The 13,011-nt window shown below is 41.1% G+C and overlaps 1 protein-coding gene across 2 annotated transcripts in view; it reads left to right on the plus strand.

The window, feature by feature from the left end:
* The window catches only part of NMRK1 (nicotinamide riboside kinase 1), a 32,621-nt gene that overhangs the window by 786 nt on the left and 18,824 nt on the right, over window positions 1-13,011 (plus strand). For both annotated transcript variants that reach the window (XM_082657427.1, XM_082657428.1), the window contains one exon: window positions 12,098-12,151. In XM_082657427.1, coding sequence (XP_082513553.1) covers window positions 12,123-12,151 — 29 coding nt within the window. In that variant the 5' untranslated portion in view covers window positions 12,098-12,122. The remainder of the gene's footprint in view (window positions 1-12,097; window positions 12,152-13,011) is intronic.

The following is a 13,011-nucleotide window of genomic DNA, read 5'->3' on the forward strand; positions in this document are numbered from 1 at the left end:
AGACAATAAATGCACCGTGTGTAAATTCAAAATAGCACAGGCAATATGATAAATCGCTTGTATGTTTGGGGGAAGAAAAATTGAAAAGAAAAACTTTACGTGAGAGTCTATGTAAAATGAAGCTTTGAAGTTTCTACTAGGGGTTAGTGACAGAGTGATTCCAAGAGAACTGGGCAAGGGTTGTGTATTCAAACACGCCAGCCTTGGCATTTACCAAAAAGGAGCAAAGTTTAGAAAATAGTAGAAAAAGACTACCCTGTCACATAGAAGATAATCAAAATATTGAATTAAATAAATGAGTGAGAAGTCCTGAAACATTTCACTCTTTTAGAATCCAAAATGTACCGTATTTAGTAGTGAAATAATTTAAATATAGTAAACACATACCAGTTATGAAAAAAGGACTCAACAACATATTTTACTTAGGGTTAAAAAAAGTATAAAAAAATTAAAAGTACTCATTTTGGATTTGCTGTTTGCCATCTTCATCTGTTCTCCTCCTCCTAAGCAAATTCACTCTGCTGTTGAGGAAAGCCTTGCACTTACTGGGAGAATAGAGTACAGTTGACCCTTAAACAACACAAGTTTTAACTGCATGTGTTTATTTATACTCGGATTTCTTTCACTAAATTCATACTGCAGTACTACACAATCCAAGGCTGTTTTAATCTGAGAACGCAGAATGGTGGATACAGAGGGCTGAGTAAAGTTATATGTGGATTTTTGATTGTGAGGAGGTTGACATATCCAACCCCTGAGTTGTTCACGGGTCAACTGTACATAAATATCCCACAAGAGTGGCAGTGGTATGTACTCCTAGTAATTGGCTGCCCTGGATTGAGGAGGTTAGAAAGTCCAAATGGTTGTCTCTCCGGAGACATCTAGTGATTTACAGTTTGTAGGGGATGGAGATTGTGTTTCATTCATTGAAGTCTACTTCTATGTATTTTTGGAGCCTGGCACCTCTGGAGTGCAAGCTTTTTAAATGTGATTTTAAAATAGTTCTTAAACGGGACAGCAGGCAGTGAAATAATAGAACATGGTGTGGAGATGGACAGTGCCAGGGCTGAGCTTGGAGTTCACCTGAAGCTGCCCTGTGCATCCAACACTGGTTTTGAAATACATGGCTTCTGGGATTGCTATACCCATCCCACACCCCAGCCACTCAGCCCAGCCGTAGGTCTTGCTTCTGCTTCTCTCAATTCCCTAACCTCCTACCACAGTGTCACCTGTTCATTGCTAATGGACTGTGCCCAATATTTACCCAAACACTGTCTTGGAAAGGCTAAAACTGCTAACTAATATAGAAGTGAGGGTTCCTATTTTGGTAAAAACTGGCATTTGACTGGGAGTTCTCTCCCGAGCCCAGGAGATTTCATAAGAAGATTCTTGACTCCCTTACTGTTAGTTTCAGAATTGTTAGATTTTCCACCCAAATAACCGCCTCAAGCCTATTTCAAGTGCTTCAGCCACACTTCCTTGTTATTTACATGCTATGTAATCAGTACAACATCCTCATGTGTACGCATAGATGTGGCAAGAAGCACAGGAGACTAGTAGTCCTTGCCATTCAGTGGATACAGAAAATACCCCATCAATAATACATCAATCAAAATAACATCTATTATACATAAGAGCCTCACAATTAAGCCAGCACCTGTGCAACATCCTTCCTTTGCTCTTGGTAATAAAGTGCTTTTTAGCAGCTTAGAAAGATGGAAAGAAGTTAACTCACTTGGTTTAGTTTTGTTTCTAGTTTTCTTTTTTGGCCACACCTCACAGCTTGTAGGATCTTAGTTCGCTGGCCAGAGATCGAACCCTCGCCCCAGCAGTGAAAGCACTGGGTCCTAACCACTGGACCACCAGGGAACTCTCTCTAGTTTTCCATTTACTATCTGTGTGATCTTGAACAAGTCACTCCATTGTCTGGGCCAGTTTCAACTTCTGCAAAATGAAGGGGTAGACTGTGTGATACCTAAGGCTATATTTCTCCAGGCTTGAGAATTTATGCTCTGATGAATTATCCAAAAATAGGTGACGTGGAAGCAAGGAATAACAAACTTTCATGAATTTTTTTTCTTATTTTGCCAACTGAGGACATCGATGTACTACTACCTAGCCAGCATGATTTCATAGGAGAAAGGACATTTAGCACCAAAAAATGTAAGCAAGCTACCATCTTGCTTGTAAAAGGGCAACCTTTCCTTTCCCAAAAAAGGATAGTTGGCAGCCTTACTCTGACATATTAAAGGTAATAATAAGGTAAAACATAATTCAAAAGCAGAAAAATTACAATATAAAAATTTATTTTACAATACTCATTATATGTAATTGTTCCCTTGATATACTGTGGCAATGTGGATGGAGATAAATATTCAACAATGCAGCTCCTGGTGAAACTCAGATGTCCAACTTGATATGTTATTTTATTTCTGTCACAATCACATTCTTGTCTCATGTAGTCTAGTAAATGAAAGTGGAACCAAACCTTACTAAATTGCACTCAATTTGGAATACAGCTGTTCCTTAGTAGGGGTGGTGGTGGTGATTGGACAACACCCCCCAACCCAGGAATACCAGAATCTGCAGATACCCAAGTTCTTTATATAAAATGGCAAAGTATTTGCATATAACCTATGCATGTCCTCCCACATACTTTGAATCATTTCTAGATTACAGATAATCCCTAATACAATGTAAATGCTATGGAAATAGTTGTAAATACAATGAAAATACTATGTAAATAGTTGCTGGTGCAGCAAATTCAAGTTTGGCTTCTTGGAACTTTCTGAAATTTTTTTCCCCTAAACACTTTCAAGCCACTGTTGGTTGGATCTGTGAATGTGGAACCGTCAGACATGGAGGGCCAACTGTGTTCTGAAAAAACTGAGGACAGGCCAAGGAACAACAGCCCTCTCTCCACCATGCTCTTCGCTACTACCTCCCCACAGGGGACACAGGATAGGAACTGGGAGGGTAGCTGAGAGCCTCCAGCGCAGCCACCACACACCCCGGGTGGCACAGCTTAGGTTCCTGGTCACCCCACCAGAGGAGTCAGGAATAAAGAGCAGCATCAGTCAGAGGCAACTTTCTAGAACCACTATGCTAAGGTTCCCTGCAGCTGAGCGTCATCTTTTCACTTAAAGAGATGACAGTGGTCCTTGGAATATCCACAGGACTGCTTTGATGAGCCTTAGGGGGCCATGCATGAAGCTGTCCTCCACCCCTCATACCAGGGGTCAATAAGCAATGGGCTGCAGCTAAAACCTGGCCCCCTAGGGACTTCCCTGGTGGCACAGTGATTAAGACTCCGCACCCGGAGACCTTCAAGATGGTGGAGGAGTAAGACGTGGAGACCACCTTCCTCCCCACAGTTACATCAAAAATACATCTACATGTGGAACAGCTCCTATAGATCACCTACTGAATGCTGGCAGAAGACCTCAGACTTCCCAAAAGGCAAGAAACTTCGCACATACTTGGGTAGGGCAAAAGAAAAAAAGAAAAAACAGAGACAAAAGAATAGGGACGGGACCTGCACGAGTGCGAGGGAGCTGTGAAGGAGGAAAGGTTTCCACACACTAGGAAGCCCCTTCACTGGTAGAGATAGGGGGGGTGGGGGGAAGCTTTGGAGCCATGGAGGAGAGCGCAGCAGCAGGGGTGCAGAGGGCAAAGCGGAGAGATTCCCGCACAGAGGATCGGTGCCGACTGGCACTCACCAGCCCGAGAGGCTTGTCTCCTCCCCCGCCAGGGCAGGTTGGGGCTGGGAGCTGAGGCTCAGGCTTTGGAGGTCAGACCCCAGTGAGAGGACTGGGATTGGCTGCGTGAACACAGCCTGAAGGGAGCTAGTGCACCACAGCTAGCCGGCAGGGAGTCCGGGAAAACGTCTGGAGCTGCTGAAGAGGCAAGAGACGACTGTTTCGGGGTGTGCAAGGAGAGGGAATTCAGAGCACCGCCTAAACAAGCTCCAGAGATGGGTGTGAGCCACGGCTATGAGCATCAGCGCGGACCCCAGAGACGGGTATGAGACGCTAAGGCTGCTGCTGCCGCCACCAAGAAGCCTGTGTGCGAGCACAGGTCACTATCCACAGCTCCCCTCCCAGGAGCCTGTGCAGCCCACCACCGCCAGGGTCCCGGGATCCAGGGACAACTTCCCTGGGAGAACACATGGCGCGCCTCAGGCTGTTGCAACGTCACACTGGCCTCTGCTGCGGCAGGCTCACCCTGCATCTGTACTCCTCCCACCCCCCGGCCTGAGTGAGCCAGAGCCCCCTAATCAGCTGCTACTTTAACCCCATCCTGTCTGAGCCAAGAACAGACACTCTCAGGTGACCTACATGCAGAGGCAGGGCCAAATCCAAAGCTGGACCCCAGGAGCTGTGCAAACGAAGAGAAAGGGAAATTTCTCCCAGCAGCCTCAGGAGCAGTGGATTAAATCTCCACATTAACTTGATATACCCTGCATCACTGGAATACCTGAATAGACAACGAATCATCCCAAAATTGAGGCGGTGGACTTTGGGAGCAACGGTAGACTTGGGGTTTCCTTTCTGCATCTAATTTGTTTCTGGTTTTATGTTTATCTTAGTTTAGTATTTAGAGTTTATTATCATTGGTAGATTTGTTTATTGATTTGGTTGCTCTCTTCCTCCTTTTTTTTTAATATATATAGATACATATATTTTTTTCCTTTTTCCCTTTTTGTGAGTGTGTATATGTATGCTTCTTTGTGTGATTTTGTCTGTATTGCTTTGTCCTAGGGTTTCTCCTAGGGTTCTGTCTGTCCATTTTTTGTTTGTTTGCTTGAGTATACTTTTTAGCACTTGTTATCATTGGTCGATTTGTTTTTTGGTTTGGTTGCTCTCTTCTTTCTTTCTTTATTTAATTACTTTTTAATTTTTTTATTTTTAATAATTTTTTTTATTTTAATAACTTTATTTTATTTATTTTTTTCTTTCTATCTTTTTTTCTCCCTTTTCTTCTGAGCGTGTGGCTGACAGGGTCGTGGTGCTCCAACTGGGTGTCAGGCCTCTGCCTCTGAGGTGGGAGAGCCAAGTTTAGGACACTGGTCCACCACACACCTCTCAGCTCCACATAATATCAAACACCGAAAGCTCTCCTAGACATCTCCATCTCAATGCTAAGACCCAGCCCCATTCAATGACCAGCAAGCTAGAGTGCTGGACACCCTAAGCCAAACAATGAGCAAGACAGGAACACAACCCCACCCATTAGCAGAGAGGCTGCCTAAAATCATAATAAAGTCACAGACACCCTAAAACACACTACCAGATGCAGTACTGCCCACCAAAAAGACAAGATCCAGCCTCATCCACCAGAACACAGGCACTAGTCCCCTCCACCAGGAAGCCTACACAACCCACTGAACCAACTTTAGCCACTGGGGGCAGACACCAAAAACAACAGGAACTATGAACCTGCAGCCTGAGAAAAAGAGACCCCAAACACAGTAAGTTACGCAAAATGAGAAGACAGAGAAACACACAGCAGATGAAGGAGCAAGGTAAAAACCCACAGGACGAAACAAATGAACAGGAAATAGGCAGTCTACCTGAAAAAGAATTCAGAGTAATGATAGTTAAGATGATCTAAAATCCTGGAAATAGAATGGAGAAAATACAAGAAACGTTTAACAGGGACCTAGAAGAACTACAGAGCAAACAATGATGAACAAAACAATAAATGAAATTTAAAATTCTCTAGAAGGAATCAATAGCAGAATAACTGAGGCAGAAGAACAGATAAGTGACCTGGAAGATAAAACAGTGGAAATAACTACCACAGAGCAGAATAAAGAAAAAAGAATGAAAAGAATTGAGGACAGTATCAGAGACCTCTGGGACAATATTAAACGCACCAACATTCAAATTATAGGGGTCCCAGAAGAAGAAGAGGAAAAGAAAGGGACTGAGAAAATATTTGAAGAGATTATAGTTGAAAACTTCCCTAATATGTGAAAGGAAGCAGTCAATCAAGTCCAGGAAGCACAGAGAGTCCCATACAGGATAAATCCAAGGAGAAACATGCCAAGACACATATTAATCAAATTATCAAAAATTAAATACAAAGCAAAAATATTAAAAGCAGCAGGGGAAAAACAAATAACATACAAGGGAATCCCCTTAAGATTAACAGCTGATCTTTCAGCAGAAACTCTGTAGGCCAGAAGGGAGTGGCAGACATATTTAAAGTGATGAAAGGGAAGAAACTACCACCAAAATTACTCTACCCAGCAATGATCTCATTCAGATTTGACAGAGAAATTAAAACCTTTACAGACAAGCATAACCTAAGAGAATTCAGCACCACCAAGCCAGCTTTACAACAAATGCTAAAGGAACTTCTTAAGGTACGAAACACAAGAGAAGGAAAAGACCTACAATAACAAACACAAAACAATTAAGAAAATGGTAATAGGAACATACATATCAATAACTACCTTAAATGTAAATGGATTAAATGGTCCAACCAAAAGACATAGACTGGCTGAATGGATACAAAAACAAGACCTGCATATATGCTGTCTACAAGAGACCCACTTCAGACCTAGGGACACATACAGACTGAAACTGAGGGGATGGAAAAAGATATTCCATGCAAATGGAAATCAAAAGAAAGCTGGAGTAGCAATTCTCATATCAGACAAAACAGACTTTAAAATAAAGACTATTGCAAGTGACAAAGAAGGAGACTACGTAATGATCAAGGGATCAACCCAGGAAGAAGGTATAACAATTGTAAATATTTATGCACCCAACATAGGAGCACCTCAATACATAAGGCAAATGCTAACAGCCATAAAAGGGGAAATCGACAATAACACAATCACAGTAGGGGAATTTAACACCCCACTTTCACCAATGGACAGATCATCCAAACTGAAAATCAATAAGGAAACACAAGCTTTAAATGATACATTAAACAACATGCAGTTAATTGATATTTATAGGACATTCAATCCAAAAACAAGAGAATACACTTTCTTCTCAAGTGCTGATGGACCATTCTCCAGGATAGATCATATCTTGGGTCACAAATCAAGCCTTGGTAAATTTAAGAAAATTGAAATCTTATCAACCACAATGCTATGAGACTAGATATCAATTACAGGAAAAAATCTGTAAAAAATACAAGCACATGGAGGCTAAACAATACACTAGTAAATAACCAAGAGATCACTGAAGAAATCAAAGAGGAAATCAAAAAATACCTAGAAACAAATGACAATGAAAACACGATGACCCAAAACCTATGGGATACAGCAAAAGCACTTCTAAGAGGGAAGTTTAGAGCAATACAATCCTACCTCAACAAGCAAGGAACATCTCAAATAAACAACATAACCTTATACCTAAAGCAGTTAGAGAAAGAAGAACAAAAAACCCCAAAGTTAGCAGAAGGAAAGGAATCATAAAGATCAGATCAGAAATAAATGAAAAAGAAATGAAGGAAACAATAGCAAAGATCAATAAAACTAAAAGATGATTCTTTGAGATGATAAGCAAAACAGATAAACCATTAGCCAGACTCATCAAGAAGAAAAGGGAGAAGACTCAAATCAATAGAATTAGAAATGAAAAAGGAGAAGTAGCAACTGACACTGCAGAAATACAAAGGATCATGAGAGATTACGATAAGCAACTCTATGCCAATAAAATGGACAACCTGTAAGAAATGGACAAATTCTTAGAAAAGCACAACCTTCCAAGACCGAACCAGGAAGAAATAGAAAATATTAAGCGACCCATCACAAGCACTGAAATTGAAACTGTGATTAAAAAGCTTCCAACAAAATAAAGCCCAGGACCAGATGGCTTCACAGGTGAATTCCATCAAATATTTAGAGAAGAGCTATCACCTATCCTTCTCAAACTCTTCCAAAATATAGCAGAGGGAGGAATACTCCCAAACTGATTCTACGAGGCCACCATCACCCTGATACCAACACCAGACAAAGATGTCACAAAGAAAGAAAACTACAGGCCAATATCACTGATGAACATAGATCCCAAAATCCTCAACAAAATACTAGCAAACAGAATCCAGCAGCACATTAAAAGGATCATACACCATGATCAAGTGGGGTCTATCCCAGGAATGCAAGGAGTCTTCAGTATATGCAAATCAATCAATGTGATAAACCATATTAACAAACTGAAGAATAAAAACCATATGATCATCTCAATAGGTGCAGCAAAAGTTTTTGACAAAATTCAACACCCATTTATGATAAAAACCCTCTAAAAAGTAGGCATAGAGGGAACTTACTTCAACATAATAAAAGCCATATATGACAAACCCACAGCCAACATCGTCCTTAGTGGTGAAAAACTGAAACCATTTCCACTAAGATCAAGAGCAAGACAAGGTTGCCCACTCTCACCACTATTATTCAACATAATTTTGGAAGTTTTAGCCACAACAATCAGAGAAGAAAAAGAAATAAAATGAATCCGAATCAGTAAAGAAGTAAAGCTGTCACTGTTTGCAGATGACATGATACTATACATAGAGAATCCTAAAGATGCTACCGGAAAACTACTAGAGCTAATCAACGAATCTGGTAAAGTAGCAGGATACAAAATTATTGCACAGAAATCTCTTTTTTTTTTTTTTTTTTTGGTGGTATGCAGGCCTCTCACTGATGTGGCCTCTACCGTTGCGGAGCACAAGCTCCGGACACGCAGGCCTAGCGGCCATGGCTCACGGGCCCATCCGCTGCGCGGCATATGGGATCTTCCCGGACCGGGGCACGAACCTGTGTCCCCTGCATCAGCAGGTGGACTCTCAACCACTGTGCCACCAGGGAAGCCCTGTGCAGAAATCTCTTGTATTCCTATATACTAATGATGAAAAATCTGAAAGAGAAATTAAGGAAACACTCCCATTTACCATTGCAACAAAAAGAATAAAATACCTAGGAATAAACCTACCTAAGGAGACAAAAGACCTGTATACAGAAAACAATAAGACTGATGAAAGTAATTAAAGATGATACAAGCAGATGGGGAGATATACCATATTCTTGGATTGGAAGAATCAATATTGTGAAAATGACTATACTACCCACAGCAATCTGCTGGTTCAGTGGAATCCCTATCAAACTACCACTGGCATTTTTCGCAGAACTTGAACAAAAAATTTCACAATTTGTATGGAAACACAAAAGACCCCAAATAGCCAAAGCAATCTTGAGAAAGAAAAGTGGAGCTGGAGGAATCAGACTCCCAGACCTCGGACTATACTACAGAGCTACAGTAATCAAGACAGTATGGTAGTGGCAGAAAAACAGAAATATAGATCAATGGAACAGGATAGAAAGCTCAGAGCTAAACCCACGCACATATAGTCACCTTATCTTTGATAAAGGAGGCAAGAATATACAATGGAGAAAAGATACCCTCTTCAGTAAGTGGTGCTGGGAAAACTGGACAGCTACATGTAAAAAAATGAAGCTAGAATGCTCCCTAACACCATACACAAAAATAAACTCAAAATGGATTAAAGACCTAAATGTAAGGCCAGACACTATAAAACTCTTAGAGGAAAACATAGGCAGAGCCCTCTATGATATAAATGACAGCAAGATCCTTTTTGATCCACCTCCTAGAGAAATGGAAATAAAAACTAAAATAAACAAATGGGACCTAATGAAACTTAAAAGCTTTTGCACAGCAAAGGAAACTGTAAACAAGATGAAAAGGCAGCTCTCAGAATGGGAGAAAATATTTGCAAATGAAGCAACTGACAAAGGATTAATCTCCAAAATTTACAAGCAGCTCATGCAGCTCATTATCAAATAAACATACAACCCAATCCAAAAGTGGGCAGAAGACCTAAACAGACATTTCTCCAAAGAAGATACACAAATTGCCAACAAACACATGAAAGGATGCTCAACATCACTAATCATTATAGAAATGCAAATCAAAACTACAACGAGATATCACCTCACACCAGTCAGAATGGCCATCATCAAAAAATCTACAAACAGGGGCTTCCCTGGTGGCGCAGTGGTTAAGAATTCAACTGCTAGAATCCACCTGCCGATGCAGGGGACTTGGGTTCTAGCCCTCCTCCGGGAAGATCCCACATGCTGCAACTAAGGCCGTGTGCCAGAACTACTGAGCCCGCGCGCCTAGAGCCCGTACTCTGCAACAGGAGAAGCCTGCACACCACAACAAAGAGTAGCCCCCCTAGTCGCAACTAGAGAACGCCCACGCACAGCAACAAAGACCCAACGCAGCCGAAAAATAAATAAATAAAATCTACAAAGAATAAATGCTGGAGAGGGTGTGGAGAAAAGGGAACCCTCCTGCACTGTTGGTGGGAATGTAAATTGACACAGCCACAGTATGGAGGTTCCTTAAAAACTAAAAATAGAACTATACCATACGACCCAGCAATCCCACTACTGGGCATATACCCTGAGAAAACCATAATTCAAAACGAGTCATGTACCACAATGTTCATTGCAGCTCTATTTACAATAGCCAGGACATGGAAGCAACCTAAGTGTCCATCAACAGATGAATGGATAAAGAAGATGTGACACATATATACAATGGAATATTACTCAGCCATAAAAAGAAACGAAATTAAGTTATTTGTAGTGAAGTAGATGGACCTAGATTCTGTCATACAGAGTGAAGTAAGTCAGAAAGAGAAAAACAAATACCGTATGCTAACACATATAAATGGAATCTTAAAAAAAAATGGTTCTGAAGAAGCTGTGGGCAGGACAGGAATAAAGACGCAGACGTAGAGAATGAACTTGAAGACACAGGGAGGGGGAAGGGTAAGCTGGGATGAAGTGAGAGAGCGTCATGAACATATATACACTACCAAATGTAAAATAGCTAGCTAGTGGGAAGCAGCTGCATAGCACAGGGAGGTCAGCTTGGTGCTTTGTGACCACCTAGAGGGGTGGGATAGGGAGGGTGGGAGGGAGATGGAAGAGGGAGGAGATATGGAGATATATGTATATGTAAAGCTGATTCACTTTATTATAAAGCAGAAACTAACACACCATCATAAAGCAATTATATTCCAATAAAGATGTTAAAAAAAAAAAAAAAGACTCTGCACTGCCAATGCAGTGGGCCTGAGTTCATTCCCTGGTCAGGGAACTAGATCTCATGTGCATGCCGCAACTAAGAAGCCCGCATTCCACAACTAAGACCTGGTGCAACCACATAATAAATAAATAAATATTAAAAGAAATTTTTTTCAATAAAAAAATTAAAAAAATAAAACCTGGCCTTCTGCCTGAACACCTGCAGTCCCTTTTTGTAATAGGAGACACTCACTCTGATATCCAATAAGGGAAATGTTATCCCAATAGAAAAGGAATTCTATTTTCATTTGTAGACGTGAATTACGAGGAAAAAAAAAATTGTACTCAATTATTATGTTTTGACCTCCATCAGAAAGTTTGTGGAAGTGTTTTCTCTCTTATTGTATAAGTACCTACATAATAATCTTGATTTTGTCTCTTGGCCCGTAAAGCCTCAAAGATTTACTAACTGGCTCATTTCTGAAAGTTTGTCTACCCCGGCCCTAGGGTGAGGAAATAGCATACTTAAAGGGAATTCACTTCCTCTTGCCTCTGGCCAGCAGTGACTGTCTCCTCATTTCAGAAGGAGAGAGAGGCCATCTCTGCCACTTCTCTGCCTTGGGGGTAATGGGTCATCCCTGGGTGACTGAGTCATGCAGGTGACAGGCCACCTGCCTGAGGGGAGCATGAAACTCTGTAGTGTGCCTTGTGGCTCAGCAACTCTTCCATGCCCTTGAAAACAGACCCTCAAGTATGTATGCTTGGCCGTGGGGGCCCCTTTAGTTCACCTGACTTGCTTACAGGCCCTGAGCACTTCCAGCTGTTGGCACGTAGCAGGAGACTGTGGCAGAGAGAAGCCAGTATAGTGTGAAACTTTCCCACAGAATGTGGGTAATCCTAGGGGGGTAACCCAAAGATCACTGACATCTTTCCCCCTCAGCTGGCCCTTGTAAGTTATGACTCTTATCTCTTTAGACACCTAAGTGATGTGCTTTCGATTTTTTTTTTTTTTAATTTTAGGAAGACGTGATTTTCAAAGCTAATTATGAAAACATTTGTCATTGGAATCGGTGGGTGAGTAATTTTGCTACAAACAGCTGATTGAGATACTCAGGATGTCCAAAGGGTGTTTCCATGTGGATGTGGTGGGGGAAGGAGAAGCAGTGAGAAGGATTCCTGAGTCCCAGAAAAGAGAACAGGACACTTGAATTTAAAACAGTGGAGCACTGGCTATGTAAATGCCAACAGGAGATGGGAGAGTTTCCTATAAACAGAAACAGGGGAGTCGGTACACAAAGTTTACCTGCTTTACTGTTTGTTTTCTAAAGCTGACACCAGAGGCAAGGCCTGATCTAATGCTACGTTGGTTCAGGGTGATTTATCGTTCTCCATACGGCTGCTCCTCCAGTGTGACATAGGAGAAAATCTATCATTTCTTGCCAGTTATGCCCAGCTTTGGACATGTGGAATAAGGAATCACCTCACCTCTACCCCTTTTCCCCATACTTTTCATCTTGAGGTAGTCCTTATTTCCCTGGCATGATTATTAATCATTCACCCCTCTCCGTCTCAGAAGTGTCCTAAATTTTATGGTCACCCTACCCATGGTACCAAGAAGTGGGCAATCAAATAAGACAACAGCAACTTAAAAGGACATTATTTGTTTTTTTGTTTTGCTAGTGTATTATGTTCGTCTTTCTTCTGAGTCCTTTCACATTATGTGTAGTCTAGTTAATAAAATATTTAAGACTATTGAAATTAAAGGTTTATAATTTGGGGGAGATCAATGTATTATTGCATTACATAACTACAATTAATCTAATTAATTAATTAATTAGACTAATTAGATTAATTACTTCTAATTAATCAATTAGAAGTAACATTGAATGAATTAAATGCCAGAACTCTGCCTTGACTTGCTCCCATCTAATCAG

This window comes from Grampus griseus (genome assembly GCF_964374135.1).
Source record: "Grampus griseus genome assembly, chromosome: 6".
NCBI lineage: Eukaryota > Metazoa > Chordata > Mammalia > Artiodactyla > Delphinidae > Grampus > Grampus griseus.